The sequence below is a fragment of the Molothrus aeneus genome, chromosome Z (genome assembly GCF_037042795.1).
Source record: "Molothrus aeneus isolate 106 chromosome Z, BPBGC_Maene_1.0, whole genome shotgun sequence".
NCBI lineage: Eukaryota > Metazoa > Chordata > Aves > Passeriformes > Icteridae > Molothrus > Molothrus aeneus.
The window spans coordinates 7,391,066-7,414,145 of record NC_089680.1 but is presented as its reverse complement, the minus strand read 5'-3'; the positions used below and the strand labels follow the sequence as shown (position 1 = coordinate 7,414,145).

Genomic DNA, 23,080 nt, shown 5'->3' with positions numbered 1-23,080 from the left:
TAACAATCTGAAGAGTGACTCTAGGCCTCACTTGTAGCTTCTCCCTGAGTGACACAGATACAGAAAGACATTAAAGGCAACATCTAAGATGGTGTTCAGTGACCAAGCCCTCCTCACTCAGTGAACTGTGACTAGCTGCTTTTATCTGACCCATTTTCGTACTCAGATGGCAGTATAAGTACTGTTTGTGTTCCCTCATGTTGATTCATCTACAAGGCAGCCACAGACTCCCAGAGGCTGAGCAGCTTTCATAAACAAGAACATCCTGTCAATTTGCAGTTAAAGGCTTATATGCTCTCATTACTTGAGCTCTCATACTATGCACACACTGGGTGGTCACAGAGTTCTGGTAGGACACTTTGAAATTATCAAGATGAACGACCTACATCCCTCCTGCACCTCCAGGATGAAAAAAAATACTCCAGGTAGAACACGACAGTGTTTTCAGTGATCCTTACTGAGAATCACATATTCAAGCATTGCACAGCATGGCCTCCAGACAGCACCTCACCTGGCCAACACTACCACTCTTTGCAACACAGGATTCAAGTTGTGCTTGAGCTGCCAACTTGAGAGCCTGATATGCCAAAGCATTTGCTTATACAGAAATAACTGTGGCAGCCTCTGCAGCCAGGTTAGAGACAATCAGATCTGCCAACTGCTGCTACCACAGCCTGTTAGTCCCACTGGCACAAGTCCTGCTCTATACCAGATGATCCAAGTGCAGCAAGATTACTTCTCCACATGGATTTCCCAGCTGAAATTGTTCAGCATGCAAATCCTTTTCTTATTAGACCCACTGACAATATGTAGTAGGCACTTCCCCTTGCACAACTACGCCTGAAGCAAATACCAGCCACAGAGGGTACAAGCACAAACTTTGCTGTTTTAATACCAGTAGTACTGTTTTGCACAGCAAATAAAAAATACTAAGCACACTCAACTAGCATTATTAAGCTGCCAGCTTAACCCCAGAAGCTTGACTAAGGAATAAAAACTTCCTACTTTCTTCCCCAGTATACTGATTTTTTTAATAACAACCCTTGCTAACAACCTCATCCTGAATATGAGAAAAAGCCAATAAGCACATATTAAAAACACTTCAAATGGTTTAGGACATTTGATGGCAAAAAGTCTGAGGCAAAATACCTCTGCACATAAAATTCAGCCCAATCAGAACAGTACTAGCTTCGTGAAGCTAAACTCTTATCCAGAGAGCCAAGAATCCTTTTCTTTCTGTAAGCAGATCAAGTACACACACTGAGGAGTAAAGGGTGCAAATTGTTTTAAATTCCACATTCTAGAGCAGTAAGAAAAACCTATATAAAAAAGGTATTATGAAAGACATTGTTACCACAGTCACAGGTTTAAGTGAAACAAGTCTTTACCAAACTGTTATTTAGTAAGTCTGTTAGCCACTTCATCCTTGTATCAGTTAAAAACATACTGAGTAATTTCTGAGAATAGGCCTGGCAAAAGTGTACTTGTCAGCCCGACCTCTGTACTACATTCCTGGCACAACAAACTACTGTAGGAGAAGGATTTCTCTCCACTTCAGTGTAACTCATAGAAGTGTCCAGTTTGGCACTAAAGTGGAAACACTTCAGAAAAACAAACCAACAACAACAAAACAACCAAAACAGGCGTGAATGAGGAACGGTTTTGAAACCACGTGAAAGGAACTTAGTTGCTGTGGTCACATGAACCACTTACTTAATTGTTGGAAATCAGTTTAAAAGCTTTGAAATTGTATAGCGACAGCAAAAATACAACTGAAATATTGAAGCATCACACTTGGCATAATCCACGTAGGAAAAGGGATTCCTTTCCCTCCACTCATACCTTGTGTTCCCATCTTCATCTCCATTTGAACATGGTCCTGAACAACCTGCTTTAGGTGACCCTGCCAAGGGTTTGGACATGACAATCTGCAGATGTCCCTGCCAGCCTCAAGCATTCTGTGATTCAGTGACAGCCCTCTGACCTCTAATAAGCAGTTCAACAATAATCACAAGAGATACATCAACAATATTGACTGATTTCATCAGCCTGCCAGAGACACTGAGCTGAAGGCAGCCATGGGGATGGATGCTCTACAGTAAACCAGAATTCACTCAGTGAGATAACCCTGGAGTAGACTTAAACAACTGCCCTGCTGATCTCTTAAGACATAATTAAGACAAGGAAGTTGGTCCACTGCTCCTCAGAAACAGGACTGTGACAGTGTGATTAGGAACAGAGGGTACACAAAGGAGCACACAAGTCAACCAGGCAGCTCATAGCACCATTTGTTTGGACCTTGTTACTTTGAAGCCAGAAGCATCTTCCACCACACCATACTTTTCTGGGAAATATTTAAGACATGTTGAATTCTGGCCCTGAGCAGCCTTTATTAGTCTGGTTAGGTGAGGAGAAAAATCAAAACAGACATAAAAGACCAGCAGATCAGAGTGTTCATAGAAACTGTTTTCAGACACAGGAGCAACTACTGAATAGCTGTCAAGTACCAAATGAAAGAATCAGTTGTCTTGCAGCAAAGTCACTGGGCCACAACAAAGAAGGAGACCATCAAAAAAAGAAGTTTTGATACACTATTTCTATTTATCCTTAACCCAGTATTTAAGTGAGACATTTCTTATTTTGTACTACTCTTACTTCAACTTCACACTTGCAAGACTAAATAAAAAGCTCCAGGAAAAACTGAATTCCCCAGGACACCTTTATTGCAAAAATTATCCAGAAGGACAAGGTTGAATTTCTAAAAGCATTAGTTCTGATAGCCTGGAAAGTCATGATTACTGATTTGAGGAATCCATATTGCATACAACAAACTGAACTTTAATGTTCCACAGCAACATTAATTACACTGAAATTACACCCCGTTTTCTTAAAAATAAGGACATTACAGGCAAATAACTTTCATGATACCAATCACCTGCATGACTTTATGCATCTCATATGCAGAAGACAGAAAAATAGTCTTTTCTTCATCTGTCTTCTGAATCAAGTTTGTCCAATTTAGGAGAGAAATTCATGGTTGAGCAAAAATGAAGCATAATTCAATGTTGTATTAAAAGCTTCACTTTCAATTCAACTTCTCATGTGACTTCCATAGGAAGATGCTCCAGATCTAGAGCCCACTTAAGCAAGCACCAGAGCAGATCAGCTTTAATTTTGAAGGGGAATTTGTTGGGGAAGGAGAACATGTTATTCTACCATGAAGGAACAGGGAACAGCCAGAGACTGATTTTCAGTTTAATCAGAGAACAGGCAAACACAGCATCAGCAAGCAACTATGCATGAAGAAAGCCAAGGCACTTCATTCCTAACAAAAAACTACTCAGAGGCTGAACAGATTAGTCTCTATGGACAGTCTAGGCTAGGACATTAGTCAGCAGCAATAGCAGGATTCATCCTATTGAAAAGACAAGGATGCTAAATCTCACTTACCATGAGAGTCGGATCCCAACTTCTTAGAAGCCATCTAGAACCTGAAAAACATTTTAAAACAGCTTGAACAATTTTGTATATGTAGCACAGATTGTGTCTATGCAGTTCCAGAGTCTTATCTCTAGGTTATGGAACACATTGCAGACACCTCATGTGCCTGCTCCTAACACAGATAAGCAACATATTTTTTAGCCTTGAAACTAATTGAGCAGAGAAATAACTTAGACCAGGGTCTGCCAATTGAAACAGCAAAATAAAGGAAAAAAAAGCCTCAAGAAAGCCTCAGAAAACCAAAATGGCCAACAGGCAAGACACAACCAGGGTGAACAGGAAGACAGAGTTACAGATCACAGCACACAGAGGCCACTCTGTCCCAGCCTCATGAAGTAGACCCTGCCTCTCTTGGCATTAAGAATAGCTCTTCCTACTGGAAATACCACGCTGATCCTCTTCAGTTTAATCCCTGCTGCTCTAAAAAAGGGATACTACTGCACTGGGTATGCAGCCAGTTAGCAGCATGGCACTCATCTAGACACACTGGGAAATGCATAAAACAGGTGTAAAATAAATGGTACCATGAGAAAGACACCTTGGATACACACAAAAAACCAATGAGAACAGGCCCCATCCACTGCCTACAACACTTAGCAACAACTTTAAAAATGTGGATGTGAATCATTCATGGCAAAGATGTTAAATACAGAAGTGGCTAGCCAGCTTTTAACAGAGAGTAGGCCTGGCTCACCAAAAGAGTTGATCAAGACAGAATTAGCTGTCAGCTAAAACTCTGCTCCAGGATGCTTATGGTATACTAAATAACATGGGGTTTTTTGCTAGATTAGAAGTACATCACAAAGTACTACAGCATAATTTCCAGAATAACTCAATTTATTTTTAAGTGTTCCTTGTAGCATGACAAAGACAAAGAGCTGCCCTTTGTCTCTGAAGTTCTCCATCTCAGACTGAAATGCCCAATAGCTGTTCTTTGAAACCATGGAGACCTCTGGTACATCCCCACAGGCAGCAGAGCACAACAACATGGGACAGATCTAACATTCATGCCCATCATTCCTCTTGTCAAGGACTCTTGTGAGCATTGTTCCCATTGCAGATTCCAACTGCCAACATTACATATTAAAGGAAGGTGAGGATTACACAGCTTAGCTATTGCTGCTGCTGACAGGACTGGGGACAAGAAGAGCCAGTTTCAAGTACTTTAGGAAAATACCTTTTGCAGTGCAAAGATCCCTTCCAACATTATATTGAAATCAACAAGTGAACCAGCCCTGGCTAATGGGAAACCTACACAAAGCTAAAGCCAAAGCTGTACGAACATCACCCACGTGCAACCAGACTTTGTGAAACACAGTGGGCAGATGCTGGGCCATGGGGAAGTGAGTCATGCTGGGCAAGTCCAGGTGCATGATGCACATAAAAACTGTGTGTCATCCTGCTTAATGTTTGTCAGGTTCTTTTAGGAACTCAACAACCTCTGTCAGCAGTGCTATTACGTCTGAAACTATTCCACTAAGCCAGAAACTGGTTCTGGCACCTTGTTCTCAGAAACAAACAAAACATTAAGGCTTCCAAGACAGAAAGAAAAGAAGGTGAAACAGTGCCAACCCTGCCATCCAAGGAAGGATGTCAAGGGCAAAGCCACCAGACTACCCAGAAAAGCTGCATGTCAACCACTGGAGCTGAACAAGCCTTACAGGTCCCAGTGCCCAGACTGCAGACAACACCCCAAAAAATAGTTACATTTTCAGACCCAGGTTTCACTGCCAGACAAGCTGTTGAGTTTGGTAGTTCCTCTGTGTGAGAGTAGCAATTAGGCATTGTTTTTAGTGAAAAAGCCAGGTGACATGTAGAATCATACAGCCTTCACATCCTCACCAGTCCCCTGTTTGTTACTGGAGACTGTGTGCAAACACTGCCTACTCTCCACTTAACTTGGGACCTCCAACACTTCTTTTGAGTTCTCAAAGTTTTTTTTCTAGTCACTACCTCAGAATTTTTCAGAGGATTCCAAAAACTTCTGATTAGAGAAAGTAACTTCCTCACTTTGCCAGCTTCAGTTAATAAGGGTGCTTGCTCAAAGCAGCACCAGTTACTACAGGTTACTGCCCCAGGGACACAACTGGCAACGCGTATAAACCCCAACAAGCCAAAACTGCACATCCAGCTTCCAAGGAGTTCTGCAGTAGCCTATCACTCTGGATAGGCATAAAGTCTCAGTGTCATCCCACATAAGATACATGTATCTTGCTTTTGCTGAGCCTGTAGTATCCTAACACTGACCTAGTGTCTGCATTGCCTTCAAGATGCAACAGAAAAATAATCCCTCTGCCATATGCAACACCTTAATTAACCACAGAACTAGCTAAGGCACATCAGCAGCAAGCTAGTCATGAAATTGATCATTTCAAGAGCCAGTCACTTTAGATTCACATAGCATTTGAGTTTATATCACACAGGTCTTGCTGATGCACTGTGAGTGTGCACTTATTAAGACAACATTACTTCACAAGGCACTTGCCAGCAAACAAAACCGTTAAGCACTATACACTGTAACACAAGAACAGGCTGCCAGCCACATTTCATCACCACCTTCCCAAAGGAGGTTTAATTAAAATAGTGTCTTATGACTGAATGGATTTGACAGGCTAGTCAGGGACCACTGTTAAAAGCATATTGCTGTTGCTCTATTGTCCAAGCTGGGAAAACAGTATCTGCATGCACTTAGGCAGTTACTCATTTGTTACTATGATTCTGGGCACTATCTTAACATTAATTACACAGCGCAGTAAAGGTTTGCTGATTTTTGTTTCCACTAATTTCGAATTTTAATTTGAAATTTGAACTGCTTCCAAAGCTTCATTCCAAATCAGATGATGGACAAGTGCAGCTCTACCACGGTTTCCTTTGGTCTCCAGACTCCAGAACAAGATGCTGAAGGGCACTGCCACAACAGCACATGGTGGCACAGATTTGGCCTGATACCTTACTGCACATTGTAAACTGACAGAGGACAGAAAAAACTTTTTCACCTCTTTTCCTGCTCTAGAAGAACCAGTTAGTTGCATAGTACTACAGGATGTTCTTACAGCCACCTACAAGCTCTCTTTTATAAATGTAGACCTCCCCAGCTTCACTCCCGCATTCTTGGCTTTGGACAACTCTCCATGGAGAGGATCAGGGCTGCAAGAACCTAAAAGTTATAAGGAACTGAAGCAACCTGATGGGAACTCTTCCCTACTCATCTGTATAATTTTTTACTTAGCAACACTGAGGCAGCAGGTCAGGATTCATAAAACCAGCCAGTCAGAGTAACAAAGCATAGCAAGAGCGAGGATGAGGGCAGAGGACCTCAGAGTGATCATGACAGAAGGGGAGAGGGGACAGGGAAACAACCACAACAACAAACAACAACACAAAGATGCAGAAACAGAAGTGGCAAGGCAAAACTGATGACAGCGACAACTGGCACAGAGAGGTGATGAGTTGGAATGGCTTGAAGAGACAGAGGTGACCAAGGCAATTCACTGGGCACGTCATCACTTAAACCTGAATGGCATTTAGTTGTGCTGCCAGACAAGGAGAACAGAGAAAAGCATGACTTGGTGCAAGAGGCAATGCCAAAGGGAGAGACTCATCAACAGAAGAGAACAAAAAAATTATTACAAAGAGTGACTCTTTAAGAGCTTCTGGGAAGCAGGGGTGGTTTATTGCTATTATTTCAGTGTTTCTTCATTCCTTTTCTTCTGAAGGAGTTCTGACTAGGCAAGTTGGAAGTATCCTACCACTAATAATACCTGTACTTGCTTTATTCATGATAGCTTAAACCAATTTAACTATTTGACAATAAGAACTGGACTCCTGCTGCTATATTTCTGAGTATAGGGTGCAAACATGTCTACATTCCAGGCATGTGTATTCTCTGAAGTCATTTCCACCTAAAATTTGATAAATGAAAAATTAATAACTTATGGGTGATAGAAAACTTGAAAATGCTTCAAGTTATCAACCATAATCAAATCAGCACATCTATGATTTTCAGAGAAAGAGACCTGATCTTGCAACTTCCATTTCACCTGCTAATACATATTGTGTAGCCTACACACTTCAAAGGATGCACCATTCAGTCTGAAAACTACAAACATAAGGCTGAAAATGTAAAAAGAAATTTCCTGCCTATGTTTGTTTAATGAACTGCTGGGTTTACAGTAAAGAAAAAAGCAAAAATCACTTTGTTTCAAGAGATTGATTTCTAATGATCACAGGTGTTCAAAATTTAGACACTGTGTTCAGTTTTCACTGTACCTACTTGTTTCAGTGCAAGTGTAGGGCTAAAACCAACATCAGGCTTCTGTACATATAGCTTCAAACAGCAAAAACAGAAGTCAACAGTGCGTGTTGCTAAGACAAAACAAAAGTTCTCATCAAAGCTTCCTGTCTCTCTAAGTGTTCAACCACTGCTACACAGCTCAGATCTCTTATGACCTCTCTCACCAAAAAGCTGCTAAGTTCACTCCAGTAGAAAACAGATTCCATGCTTTTACTGCAGTATCCAAAGAGATGGCATCACCCCAAAACCTGCAGCAATCACTTCTGCTTTGTACCTCTAAGAGTTCTGCAAACAAGAGCACATGGAGGTACTCCCCTTGCAAAAACGGATGTTTTTGCAAGGGGATGTTAAATGATGTTAAACCACTGGTAACAGCTCTCTGGATAAAGCTGTAAAACTACATGTCATGTACTGCAACATGGCCAAAACACTCCCTCCCAGCTCCCCCACCAAAAAAATAACCCAAATCAAGCAAAACAACAATAAAAAACAAAGCAAAAACTACAGCCAAAAAAAACCCCAAGACCCCCAAACCAAGAACCCACAAAAAGAGAGAAGAAAAACCATCTCTTTCACTAGTCTTAACAGAAAAGTAACTTCTAACTTGATCTACAGTAATTCCTCTTAAGTGCTACCACAGGAGATGTGGTAGCATTTAATCCAGAAGATAAAATAAATTAAATTTCTTGGTCAATTTTAAGATGGACATAAACAAACCAAACCCTCCTTGAAGACAACACTCATAAAGTTGCTATCCAACTTTCAAGGGACACCAGTTAAAACAAATCTAATGATATCTTTATCTTATGGGATACAAATACAAGTGACCATCATCCTACATTTAACCATTCAGAGTAGGGCTCACACAGACAAAAGGGGGCTTGCGGGAGGAAAGTGTGAGGTGTCCCTGCTGCATACATATCCCACGGATCAACAGTCCAAGCAGCTGTGATGAGAGATCTAAATCTGAAGAGCAGCCTACATCAAACTAATGCAGCTTGCTATTAACTAGTGCAATGATTGAGGGGCAGAGGGACAGGAACAAATAAAATGGCACTTTCTAAAGCATTTTTCATTTTTCAAATACATGAGTAGGAAAGAAAGGGAGAAAAGACCCTGGCAAACAGGACTGTGCTGATCACATTACTGGATTACAAGACAACACTAGTGATGGTCACAACATCCATTATGGAGTCTTTCATGGGGATGTTTGATTGCATCTTCCTAGCAGTGATAAACATCAGGAGACATTGATTCTTCAAATTGTGCCACTGCTTAACGTGACACAATTTGAAGTCACAAAGTGGGTAATCAGCCTTTTGCTCCAGGACCTCTCTGCTGGGAGCTTCCGCACGCTCTGAGAGAGGCATGGCAGCTCTCTGTCATTCCGTATGGATTCATGGCACTGACATCAGACACCTGCAGTTCCAGTTACCTCATATCATGTCCCACTTTGTTCATTAAAGACACTGGACTTGTTACAAGCACATAGTGGTTGGCTGGTTAAGGATTTAAGGTTCATAACTGGTAACAGACAGCTCCATTCCTGTAAGATCCCGACTATGTGTTCGAAACATAAGGTAATTTGCCATACACTTCACCCAGAAATCAGGGACAACCCTACAATGGCTGTGCAAATGAAGCACACTAATATACCAATTTTTTAGTCACTTTGTGACTTATCAGCCATACAGGTTCTCAACACAGTTGAAGTTTATACACAACACAAACCTCTACAAATACAAGTTTCACAGGCAACAGCACAAGGAAACAGAAAAGTAATTACAGGCAGCCCTGAGGTCAAAGCAGATCAAGGTAAGCTTTTCCTTTGGCCAGACACTGACATGCCAAACAACAGCATGGAAAATGCACCTATTATAAATGCACCTATCATATTTAACTGTGGCAGCAAATGAGTTACCTCTTTAAAAAGGACTCTTTCCAGAAAACTCAATCCTGTCACAAGAGAAAACCATCTGTAACAAACATCTAAGGCTGGACTGATTTCCAGACTCCAGAAAATTGGGCAGTAGCGGAGGTTCTGTTCATCCAAGAACAGATATGGACTTCAGAATGCAGATTAGTGATTTTTACCCAAATCATTTAAAGATCACATAAACAGAACAGCTGAGAGAAAAGATAGGTCTTTTTTTTTTTTTACAAGGTCAGCTTCACTAATCTACAAACTACAATATCACTGAGGAAAAGAATGGTAAACTAGAAATAGAGGACTAACTTCCCCTCCTTGAGGCACAAGAGAAGCAAGACAGAAATTCAAGAGATAAAAATATAAATGTGCTATGCAATTCCTACATTCTAGGGAAAAAAATGAAAAAGATGACCCAGGACTCATACCAGTAATGAGGGCTGCAATAATCTCAATACAGTAATGAAACAAGTCCCAAATTTGATGAGCAGAGCAACTGTTTTTAACTGCTATTTTCCTATATCTAAAGTTTGGATAACAAATACCTACCAGTTTTGAGAGTTTGAAACTGTCAGATGGTAAGCATCTGGTAACTATCAACAAATGTAGCTACTTCAGCTTAATTATCATAAGATTTCATACTACTACAAAAGAGTCAATTTTTTCTAAGCCATCTTAGCACTAGCTAGAGCCAAGAATGTGCATCAACTTCCCTCGTTAATCACAGCACTTTAGAAGAAAGTTAATATTTCAATATAACTCTTCTTGAGGGAAACTGCTGTTTACTAGTTTCAACAACAAAATAGCCCACTTAATGTTCTTTTGGTAACGAAGCATGGAAAAGCATGGAATATCCTGAACATTTAGAATGTATGCCTGCAACCCAGAATATCCTAAACTAATTAAAATGCTGCTCTATTTGTTGCAGTGGTACTTCAATATGTAACAAGCTGATTCTGAAGTACTTGAGTATTATTAATATTTCAGACTTGTCCCACTTATGAATGAGAGCTAGACAGACACTCTCAAAATGCACAACAGAGTAAAACAGCTTTTAATCCATTAATCACAATATATACTATTTTTAATTCAAAAATAACAATCTCTGCAGTTTCAAGCTTTTTGTTCTTATAGTCTTTAACCAAGGGAGGTAACAGGTAGCTGACCTGGTAATACTTCGAAATAAATTCAACTCTGTTGACCGTACCAGGACCTAATCAAAAACTCAAATACCAATACCAACACAAAAACTCAAACTATTTTGGTACATAAGGCAATTTGTAGTCATTAATTTTCAATATTTATTTATTAACCATAACAATTCATTTAAACAATTCATTACCACAATTAAACTGCTATGTAAAAAGTCCATTCCAAAGAAAGCCATAAGGTTGTCATCTTCTCCCTGTAAAAGCTCAGAAGAGAAATTTTAACATTTGTTCATAATTATGGTATTGGTTATAAATTTGGTGAAATATTAACACTTATGGAATTGATTTAACAAAGCAGACAAAAATCTATCAAGAAATGCAGTTGGCCAAAGTTTTTAAATGGAAAAATAAAATCTGCCAGCAGGTCAAACATCACTTGCAATTCCATGTATTGGATCTCAGCCAAAATATGTGCCTCTTGTACTGTACAAGAATAATGAGAACAGTGTTATACTACTATAGATGTATTAATTTTTCCTTTTATACTTGAGTCACATGCACTACCCACTCTTACCACACATTTAACATTTTCCCAACAAAATTCGGCATGGTACTGAGGGAAAAAATAACCTGTAACATTAACTATTCCACCTCCAAACAACCCTGCCCATCCTGCAGCAAGCAGGCTGAAACATTGATACTCAGCATGGGAGCCACTGTTTCAGACCCTGATTGCACACTCAGCCCAAGCAATTTCAACAAACATCAGGCCAACAACAGCCTTTTCCCATTCCTGAAAGGATCTCTCCCATCACGTGGTTAAAACTGTTAAACTATTTCTGCCATCTGATGTCCCTGTTTCACACTGACACATCTTATTTCTCTCAACTAAAAGAGGCACATTCTAAGAATATAAATTCCCTGCAAACTCACTTGATTCAATCATGAACATTTCAGTTTGGAATGGATGTTCAAAGATCACCTAGTCCACACACTCTGTACAGGCAAGGGTATCTCTTCTTCAATCAGACTGCTCAAAGCCCCATCCAACCTGTCCTGGAACAGCTCTAGGGATGAGTTATCCGCAGCTCCCCAGGGCAACCTGTTAAGTTCCTCACCACCTTCATTTCTTCCTTATGTTCAGTCTCAATCTTCCCTCTTTTCGGTTTCATATTTCAGTGTTGCCATTTTCCAGGAAACATCCCAATTCACCATAGATTAATCTTTCTCCAAATACACACTTTGAGATACATGGAAGGAAAAGTCCTAAACACTTCATACTCCTGAAGGAACTAAGAGCTGGTCATAGGACACCTGGAAAAGTGTGGTTTCCAAAACACTCATTTGTGAAGTGACAATATAAGCTCATAGCATCTTAAATCTCACTGATTTTCAAAACATGCCTCATGAGACTTGGTTTGCCTTTGCCGTGACAGTGCTGTTGTGAGAAACCTGAATTGCATCCTAGGTGTCACAGGTGTGACATTCCTCACAAGCTTATTTGACATTTTCTGGGGTTTACGCATTTCTCCAACACATCATCACTAGTACTGGCTTAGCTTTCAATGCAAACTCATTTTGTCCTTAATTCATGTGTCACTCCTCTTTAGCCAACAGGCATCTGTCTTCATCTAACCCATCTTACCAAGACTGAGGCAAGAAAACAAGCATAGACAGAAGCATGTATCACATGCCAGGTTTTGTGGCACTGAAGGATGAAACTAAAAGACCAGGAAGAAAACAAACCCTTATCACTCACTGTTCATGAATACTCACTTCAGCTACTGGCATGTGTTCGCTGAGCTGAGGCCTCATCAGGGACATACTCCTTACCTAACCAACTCAAAAGAACAAAGGAGTCAAACTGAAATTCAAAAAAACGTATCAAGCAAGTGAAAAGATGGTCCCATTGCAGTAATGCCTAAAACCAATCTTTTTTCATCTCCAGGCATACTATCAGTCAATCCTGCTTTCAAGTTTTCCCACTCAGTCCAAACAGGACTGAATGACTGCATAAAAAGATGAGCTAGATGGGAAATACTATGGGTAGATAGCACCAAATTAAATTTCACTACCAGAAGTCATGTTTTCAAATGAAAAAAAAATTCACTTGTTTTAATTAACAAGGAACTGGTGCACAATAGCATTAAGAGCAGGAAACGGATTTAAAATTAAGAGTAATTTCTTCATTATTTCTTGCAATGGCTTGTAAACTTTGGAGTGGCTGGAACTGATATAAAGATGATGTTCTGCCCTTTAAAAACACACAGCAACAGAAGTATCATTACCAGCTATCAAAAAAATAAATGCTCGGTATATGAAAACAGCAGCAGACACTTGAACAGCTCAGCAAACTGGCGGTACCCACACTGAGTATACTTCTGAAACAATTAATTTGGAACACAGGAAGGTAAGTTGCCTTGAGCAAGCTTGTCTAGTGTAGAAAAATAAAAATTTGCCTCTGAATAGTGAAGTGAAACTGAGATTGCCCTCAGCTATAGCGGATCTATTACAAAACAAGAGCATCATAAGTAAAGGAACTACTTGTTGTGTTTTATATCAGAAAACTTCATGGGCCTACACTACCTGAGGGCAGCATACTCAGTCCTGAGCACAAACATCTTCCTTGCAATCTCTTCATTTTGTACTTCTTGAATAGCAAATGCCCCTCTATTAGGGGCTGCTTAAATTGAAATATGGTTCAGCCTGTAATCCAACTAGAGATTGAAAAATTCAGGAATGGAAGCCAGAAGCAAGGAAAAACCGAAGAGACTGCAGATCTGTTAAACATGGTTTACTCTGTGTGTGCAACTGCTACAGCTGAGGTTACCAGCAGTGAAGATACACAAACATGCAGACCAACAACCCCCACCCTCCAAGAGGGAAAGCAAAGCAACTACTCAATCCTTGAGATGTACTTTTCAAGGATGCTCCAGCTGCTATAGTCACCTTCACATAATGCTTCAGAAAGCCTTTCTGTACCACAGGTGTCATTCCTCCCTCCCTGCCACATTCACACAAGGTACTTGGTAGATCCCCAAGCTTCATAAAATAATCTCCTTGCCCACCTATCTTAATTCCTACTGTTTCCACTTAAAATGAGCTTTAAGATTTAAATTTCCTCACTTAAAACAAACTGAAGGGGTGTGCTTTCCCCCTGTGTAAGACAACAAGTCTGCCCTCCCAGCACTGCAACCCTACTTGCAAACCCTGCCAATATTTCAGCAGGTAAGTTTAAGAAGTAGTGTAAAAGTCTGCACTTATAGAGTGAACTTTCTATCACAAATGCACAGAACAAAATCCACAGACTTGTAAGGTAGTAGGAGAGACGGACAGACACACAATTACAAGCCTCCCAACAGGGCATATGGATACTGAACTTCCAGTGCTCAAGTGGAATGGAAAAGAGAAAAGAAACTAAAGACAAGGAAAGACACTGCTTTCAGATGAAATCTAGATACCTACAGGATATTTATAATGCCAGGAATTACACACTTCTCATTCTTTTTTTTTTCCCCTGAGGGCAAAGTAGTTTTGCTGACATTCCCTTACACCCTCTGCACCACATAGCTCTTACAGGAGACTCCAGAATACCTGTCAAGGCACTTAACCAGCAGACAAACTGTCCCTGCTTTGCAGGTTTGAGGAATAATGCACAAAGCTGAAGCAGTTTCCTCACAGTCATCCAGCTCAGCCAGCAGCAAAGTCAGAACACAACCTGCATTTCCCAAATCCCAAACCCACAGCTACCCCAGGAATCTCACTGCAGTCTCTCAAGTTTGGAACAGTATCTATTCCCTACCAAATTACTCCTATTCAGTCTTTTTCATCTCACTATAAAAGCCCCAAGGATACACTTCAGATTTGCATATGAAGTTTGGTGTAGTCCAAACTTTATTTTTAAGTTACCATTTCCAATTAATTTAAGTCTGTAATTTTGTTATATACTATATAGCCTGTCTCACTTAGTAGTACAAACTTTTCCCCTGCACATCACAAAGTTCTTCAGCAGATACAGTAATGAATGCAAGTCCCAGAACACTTAAAGCAATGAATAACTAAACAGAAATGGCTCATTTTATGTGCAAAAAGAAACCTTCAGAGATGCATTAGCTTAATTTTCTCAGGACATTTTGACAGATCTGACTCAGTTTCAGCAATCTAGCCTTACTTTATTTCATAACTAAACCAGACTAGGTTGCTGGATGAAGCTGCCCCATGACCACCAAAGTCATCCCACAGATTCTCCTCTCCAAACATTTAAGGCTGGCAAGAACACAGGACTGCTGACAGCACAGAGATCTCTCTCAGTGGACCACCATAATAACCATGACACAGCAGTAAGATGATTTTTTTTTTAAGAAGTGGCAATACTGTGGGCTGACCATTCCTCCTCTGAGCTATCAGATTTTCTACTGTCACCTGAGAATCAGTCCCAGCCTGCTCTTCTCATAACCCATATGTCTGGTTCAATCCAGCTTACTTTAGGAAATTAATCCAGTGCTGCCTAACAACAGAACATGAGTATCATATTCAGATTCCTGCAAGAACATCAAATTACAGGAGAAATTTGCTTTCAGTGAAGACCAGCATAAAATGGATACACAGCTTCTCTCCCAGCCTGAATGGAAAGTGAGAAATCCTTTCCATTACTTGGTATAACTGATTTACCCAGAGTACAGCCAGATTCCCTGCACTAAACACGGTCACATTTCAAGTGTTCATCTCCAATATCAGAACACATACAGAACATCCCCAGAGACAGACAGGCTTTCAGAACTGTACAATAACCGTGTATGCAATATGGGAGGTCAGTATGAACAGGGTGACATTACTGTGTCACAAAAACAGCCATCACAGCCATTTCAGAGTTCCCAGAGTCCACCTCCAACTTCAAAAGCAGCTCAGACCACCTCACCATTCGTTTCAAAACCAACTTCTTCACCTTTGCCTTCCTTCATTTATTTTTCATCTTATAATACAACTGTGGATTCTTTAAGGTACATTTATTAAGGCTTTTCCAGTTGAAGACCTTCATATAGATGAGATTACAGACTGTAACAGTATTACTTTCACATTCACACTTGAATTCGATAGCTCTCTCTTTGCATACAAATTCAGAAATATTCAACAGTGTTAGTTAAAAGCAACAAGCCATCTTACTGTCTTTTCTTGGGTTTTCTTTGCAAAAGAGACATTAAATTTCTAAGCACTCACTTCCAGGTAAGTAAACAGAAAACAGCAGGCTGTTTTAGGCTCCCTCCCACAAGCAAGAATAAAAATACCTCTAACTACAGGTACTTTTTTTTCCCCACCTCTTCTTAGTAAGGAATATCAAGGTACTTGCTGGAAACAGTTATTTTGTATATTGTTACAAACATAGCAAGCAAAATGAAATTCAATAATCCTTCACCTGTTTTCTACCAAGAAGTCAGACTGTCAACAAACTGCTTGTGGTGACATAATACTTAATTAAAAGATTAAGAACACATTCTTTTCTCGGAGGCTATGCAGCGTAAAGCTTTTCCGGCCTTTTTCATCAAACACAGTTTTATTCCAGATGATTAATAGTGACTTTATTCAAGAGTCCCTTCCGTGCTACATGTGCCTATATTTCTACGTCAAATTATGACACAGTACTATGCAAGGACACCACATGAGGGTATTAGTCATTAGGGTGGAACCCAGAGTGGCTTTGCTGTATCACAGAAGGAAACACTTGAAAGTTTAAGCAAGTACTTTGGAGAGTGTTAATAAACTAGGAATCTAGTTTTATTTTAGTGCTCACAATTGATGAAGTGTACCAAACTGAACACACAAGCACTTCCCTGTGTCTGAATTAGGCACAGGGCTAAAACATGACACAGCACAACTGGTAACAGGCACACCTTTGAAACACACCTTCCTGAAATTCAGGGAATAAATCTCATCAGTCATTTCAGTCATAGCTTCCTCTGCTGCTAGCCTAGAGATGACAAATGGTGCAAGCACAAACGTATGCATAAGGAAGGGGCTTAAAAATAAAATCTTTCACATAATCTAGTATATAGTTACCAAAAACACCGAATTCCAGTAACAGAGACCAGACAAGAGCTCACAACTCTTTACTACTAATTTCCTGTATACCCACCAGCAAAATACATTAATTGTACTCATATGCAGATAGTCCTCCAGATGAAGAGCTGACTACATCTTGGATAGAACTCACCTTCTTCTGATTTAAAATGTTACTCTTGTGTAAGAGTTTCTGACACAAAATGCAGCTGAGAATAAATAAGCTCAGTCAGTTACTGTAATACTACTATCGCAGCATGGCATTTTGAACCAATCTGCTTTCATTGTAGAAGGGAAGATTTAAGTCTAAATTAGAGCAATGATACTGTGTTCCCTTTCTGATATAATTCTGTATATTCTGAACCACTGTGCTCCCTTTCTGATATAATTCTGTATATTCTGAACCAAGTACATTACAAGCTTAAGAGATTCTGGAAAGATCTTGTAGCTTTCAAAAAAAAATACAAACCAAACCGAGACTGGTCATACAATCAGTCCTTTAAAAGTTTCCCATCCACAGGAAAGACAGCATTTCTTAACAGTTAAGAAAAAAAGCCCTTTGCACAAAAGGGTTTTAAATAAATCTAAGACTTGAGAGAGGGAAAGCCCCCAGTGCTCAGGTTCTGATGGAGACCTCAGCACAAGACTACACTGACTGCAAAAGGTCATTAGGGACACAGAACATGAGCTTATTCAAACCAAGTCAGAGGGTCAAAGCATTAAGCAACGCACTTGCATACCAGAGAGGATTACCTGCCTAAGTAGTTAACACACAACAACTGTGAGCTCAGGCTTGTATCGATCAGTGCACTAATCCCAAGAGTCGATTGCAGAGTGGTGTGTGCTGCAAGATCAATAGCCTTGCCTTCCCAGTTAGCAGCGTCAGCACACACAATGCAGGGATGAGAAACAAACCTTTGATGCATCCTAGAAGACCTACTTTTTCAAACAAGAAAACTATTTATAAATTGTAAACAACCCTTCTTTGCCTCTCCTTCAAAGAACTGTTTTCACAAACAGCTTCAGAGCTTTCCAATTATGGCTCCACTAGATCTTCCTTACGCTGACATTGATCTGAATTGCACTGATCAATTTTAAATAGAGAATCATGCCTTTAGGAAGAGATCCCTGTAAAATGACAGCTGAAACTCTGGAATTCATGATTGAAGAGACTGGGAGTGATTATGCTAGACAAAATACCAGAGAAGGTTGGAAAGAAGTAATAAGGAAAACTAAATTTCTCACAGATAATTTATCAAAATATTCAACCCAGCATCAACTGTAAAATGCAGGAACGGACTGCTGTTAAAAACTCATGATGCAGAGACTGGATATGGACAACAATTATCAATTAACTAAACTGGACAACAAAATTATCAATCCCTAGAGTTTGTGAAAGCAACAAGAAACCATAAGCTTACACAAATTAAAAAGGAGGATGAGTAAGGTGACACCTTCTGTGTCATTACAGCACTTCTGCCCCCAGCACCAGCCAAAGCAGCTCCAGCTGTCACAGTGTGACAGATGAGGCTGGATTGGTCCAGAAACCTGACTCCATTCTGTCAGTTACAGGTTTTTGTCTCCAGGATAACAAAACATCATAATGGAATAATGGAGATGGAGCTCTTCCACGTGTTTTTGATGATCTTTCGCCATTGATTTTTCTATCCATCAACATAAACTATACAGTAAATCTCCCAGCTGACCAGTATACTCATTTTTTCAATATTCTGAAATTTTAAATTCTCTTCATTAAAGAGAAACTAACACCTATTGATTCACATATGTTAAATTTTTGGTTTTCCCTTTTAGAGTTTCATGTCTGTTTCTTTCAGCTCACACTTGATTAGCACTTTAGCAGCAGCAACTTCTTCCCTGACTCCTTTGTGTCACAGGGCATGCACAGGGAAAAAAAAAAAAAGAAAAAAAAAGAAAAAAAAAAAAAAAAAAAAGAAGGAGATATCAGGTCAAGTACAGATGGTGAGGCAAGGAAAGGACCATCACTTTCAGTTTTTTTTTCCTGAGACTAAACCCATAAACTTGCAAAAGCTGTTTAAAAATTACACACTTTTTTGTTTCCCTGCCCTTAGAATTAAGGTTTTTCCCTAAAAGGTTTAAGCCACGCAGTGGAAACAGTAACCTTAAGAACCACTGGCACTTCTGAATTGTAGCTCTGTGTGTACAGGAAACTGAAGTCATTGAGCAGCAGTTCTTCGTGGTGCTGTAACCCAACACCACCCCGCACACGCCCCAAAACGCTCCTCGTGCTGCTGCCACGGGCAGCACCTCAACCCACCCTACTGCCCGTGCCTGCTGACAGCTACACAGATTATCCTGGGCAGAAAAGGGAAGGAGGCCAAAACAGGCTTTCCCCACTCTTGCCTGAAAAATGCCAGAAAACCAGGAGTGCCTGCACAGGAGCAGATGGTCCCATGCTCCAAGGCTGATAAGGGAAGGTGATGAAGAGATCTGGCTAGCTGCAGCACCTCCTCTTTTTCCTCAACACCCTGGATCCCAGCTGGAGCAGGAACAAGATCCCTCTCACCAAGCTCCCACAAAAACCTCTTAGCCCCTTAACAGGCTGTGGGATGCAGCAAGCCTTGCATCAGCAGCACAGCCACTGAAGTTACACCATCAAGCACAACCCAGTTGCCCCTGAGTTTGGCAACACTCAATTGCCAAAGTGAGTCACGTAGGAATATCGACCTCAAAGTGCTTAAATCCAACACAAATTCATTTTACTGGGTCTGGGATGGCAGCTATAATAGTTCCACAGCCAAGTGCCAGAGTCCATCTGCTTATCTCCACTCTAATGAGACAACATCAGTGTCGTAACATTTCTATATGTTTTTCACTTCTTTGGATTTTTTAATGATGTGGGGAATAAAAACAGTGAATAGGGCAGCTATTCATCTCCATCTACTGTCATTTCTTTTACTAATTAAAAAAAAAAAACAACAGAACAAATGTATCCCTTTAGTAGGATAAATTTTGAGTATCAAAACACAGAAAGACAGCCCTTGAATTACACTAAACATAAATAAATGCACTGAATCTCTTTTTTCTAGTAAGCACCGAACTAAAGGGATCACAAAGCATTATCAGGAAGCTGAATCAACTAAACTGAAATATTCTTACACCAAAGTATACATCCATGGGATGTCTCATACTCTGAGAAAGATGGAGTCAAAAGCAGAATAGCTAACTGGAAAAGATCCAGAAACTGGTGATCAGCATAAAAAGAGAAGTGTAGGGCTACAACCCACGAAATAAAGATCTTTAGCCTACAAGGAGACGCAGCCAAAGAGTGAATGCCCCGTGATTTAGCAGAACTCTAAAGTCACAAGCAGCATAGGAAAGATGAGCACCGTGATTTGCACAGCACAAGACGCAGAAATTAACAAGTTACCTGAAGGCAGACTCGACACACACCACACCCCCAAAGAAAATCAGATGTTTGTTTTGGCTCTTCACCGATTTAGTTACTGAGAGGAAGCACTTCCGAACATCACGGACACCAGCAGCTTACTCGGATTTTAACAGCCACTGAGCAAACTCATCAAGGGCAAACTCATCAGGGGTTACTCGGCAGAAAGACATTGCCTGAACTCCGGCGGTCCCGGAAACTGCTGGAAAGCAGAAGCCTGTGGGGCAGGAGCGTCACCCCGCCTTGCTCCGCGAGCCCAGCCCCGGGCCGAGTGCCGGCACCCCAGGGCGGCTTTACCGAGCGGGAGCGGAGGGGCCCTGTCCCCGGAGAGGAAGAAGGGGCGCGGTCCGTCCCCAGCTGCCCCCGCCCGGTACCTGCGGCTCCCGCGAACCCCGCCCGTACCTGCGGCGCTCCAGACTCGCTGCCCCACCCAGTACCTGCGCGCCCCCACTCTAGCCCGGTACCTGCGGCCCTCGGCCCCGCTGTCCCGCCGTGCCGCGGTCACCGCCCGTCGTCCCTACGGGCCCCGCTCGGCGCCGCCGGACCCGGGCGACGCCATCTTGTCTGGGCCCCGCCGGCGGGATGGCGTCACGCTGTGGCGTCACCTGCGCCCGCCGGGCCAATCGGGAGCGGTGGGCGGTGACGTCACCGCAACAGGGAGGGGCGGGGCGAAGTCAGAGCCACGCCTCCCCTGGGGGCGGGGGAGGGAGTGTCCGTGCGTCGTCCGTGTCCGTGTCCCCGTCCCCGTCGCTGTCGCCTGCCTTTGCCAGCTGTGACCCTGTCCCTCTCCCATCCCTGCCCTTTTTCCATCCCCTTACCAGCCGCTGTCCGTGTTGCATCCCTCACTCTGCCCTGTTCCATCACTGTCCCAGCCCCTGTCGCTGCACTTGTCCCTGTCCGTGCCTGTTCCATCCCCGCCCCTGTCCTGTCCTCTCCCTACCCCTGTTGCTGCTCCTGTCCCCATCCCTGTCCCTATCCCTATCTCTATCCCTGTCCCCGTCCCTACCCCTATCTGTATCCCTGTCCCTCCCCCTGTCCCTATCGCTATCCCTATCCCTGTCCCTATCCCTATCCCTGTCCTTGTCCCTATCCCTACCCCTTTTCCTGCCCCTGCCCCGTTCCCTGTGCCATCTCTGTCCCTGCCCTTGTCCCTGTCACTGTTCCTTTACCTGCTCCGGTCCCTGCTTCTGTTCCCAGCTCCTGCAGTGCCTCCTGCCCCTCTCCCAGCTGTGCCAGGGCTCCCCAAGGGGCTGGATGAGGCTGGTGAGTGGGACACAGAGAAGCCATTTCATCCTACACCCTTCAGCCCCTTCCCTCGGCTGCCACGGCCACCTCACCCTCCCCAGGGGCTCAGGGACATTCCCGCTGGGTTTTCAGGTTTTTGAGCGGTCCTTGTTCTGAAATGGAGGGGTTTTGTCCAAAATGGGTGTAGTAGTTGTCTGTGTGAGGGTGGATAGGGAGAGGGGAGTTAGTCATGGTAAATCACGACTGAAAACAGCCAAACTAGAATTATTGCTTGTACACTCAGAGGAAGCTGGAAAGCCTGAGGGGTTCTTTTATGGTTTCTTTTTCAGTTTGGCTTCTCACAGCACCCTTGCCATAGGGTTAGTTGGATGAAAACACAGAATAAAGGTCATAAAACCAATGTTGTACACATCAGGAAAATATGTACTGATTCCATGTGACTTGAGGCACCATCAGATATCAGGTGGTCAGAAGCTGGCTTTTCCTTAAAGCCAGTCTGCATATCACATGTTTTCCTTGTTTCTCTACCCAGCAATACCACTGGCAAGCAGTGATTGCTGGGTTTGGATCATATGAAGCTTTGCCTCTGAAACCACAGAAAAAGAGTGTAGGAGCCATGTAGACATCAGAAAAAGCATTCATCCTTCCACATGGATCTCAAAGGGATACAATGAAATGCAAATACATACAAATGTTGTCTCCTTAATTCCCCAGCAGTAAGTGATTTCTCAGGAGGAATGTGTGAGAAAATGTGGGAGATTCAGAACTCCTGAACAACTAATCAATATGATCAAGCAGAGGCCATTTATTGTTTACATTACGGACATATTTATAGATTCTACAAACTACTAAGTACACACTTCTTGATTGGTGCCTTTGTCTTGTTCACTCGTTTTCTGCCTGCACTTCTCAGAGTGTGTGATTGGTTACAGTTCAGGTGTTTCACAGTCCTGTTATCTAGTCCTTGTGGTCTTGATATTAGGTTTCTCAGCCTCTTCTTTCTTAATTTATCACAGTTTATGTCTCAGTAACCTTGATGAATTCCTGAGACTTTGATAACAAACTTAGGAGCAGGCTGGCTGGTGCACACCATGGCCTAACCCTTGCAAAAACATTGCAACAGGAAAATGACTGGGAGTAAAATTAGAGAAAACTGGGGAGTTACATTCACATTCCAGCAGAATTATAACAGTACAGAAAACAGAGGGTGAAGCACAGTCACGACTCCCTGGGTGGGATGTGGTCAGCATGCCCAACTTCCCACACACAATCCATGCTAAAGGGGACTGAAGGAAGGTGGAGCAGAGTGGAGACACCAGGCCCAGGCTCTATTGAAATCCTGGCAAGAGGGGGAACTCAGTGGTGCAGATAAACTGTATAGCAGCTGAAAAACGAGGAGGAAAAGGGGATGCCTTGCTTCTGAACCAGCTACTGTGGCGAGGTCACAAATGCCCACCTCCACCCCAGAGGCTGCCTCAGGT

The 23,080-nt window shown here is 41.9% G+C and overlaps 1 protein-coding gene across 3 annotated transcripts in view; it reads right to left on the bottom strand.

The window, feature by feature from the left end:
• Nucleotides 1–20,936, bottom strand: part of UBAP1 (ubiquitin associated protein 1) — a 33,798-nt gene extending 12,862 nt beyond the window's left edge. For all 3 annotated transcript variants that reach the window (XM_066569432.1, XM_066569433.1, XM_066569434.1), the window contains exons 1-2: nt 20,819–20,936; nt 3,451–3,491 (exon numbers count right to left, since the gene is read on the bottom strand). In XM_066569432.1, coding sequence (XP_066425529.1) covers nt 3,451–3,484 — 34 coding nt within the window. In that variant the 5' untranslated portion in view covers nt 3,485–3,491; nt 20,819–20,936. The remainder of the gene's footprint in view (nt 1–3,450; nt 3,492–20,818) is intronic.
• Between the last annotated feature and the right edge of the window lie 2,144 nt (nt 20,937–23,080).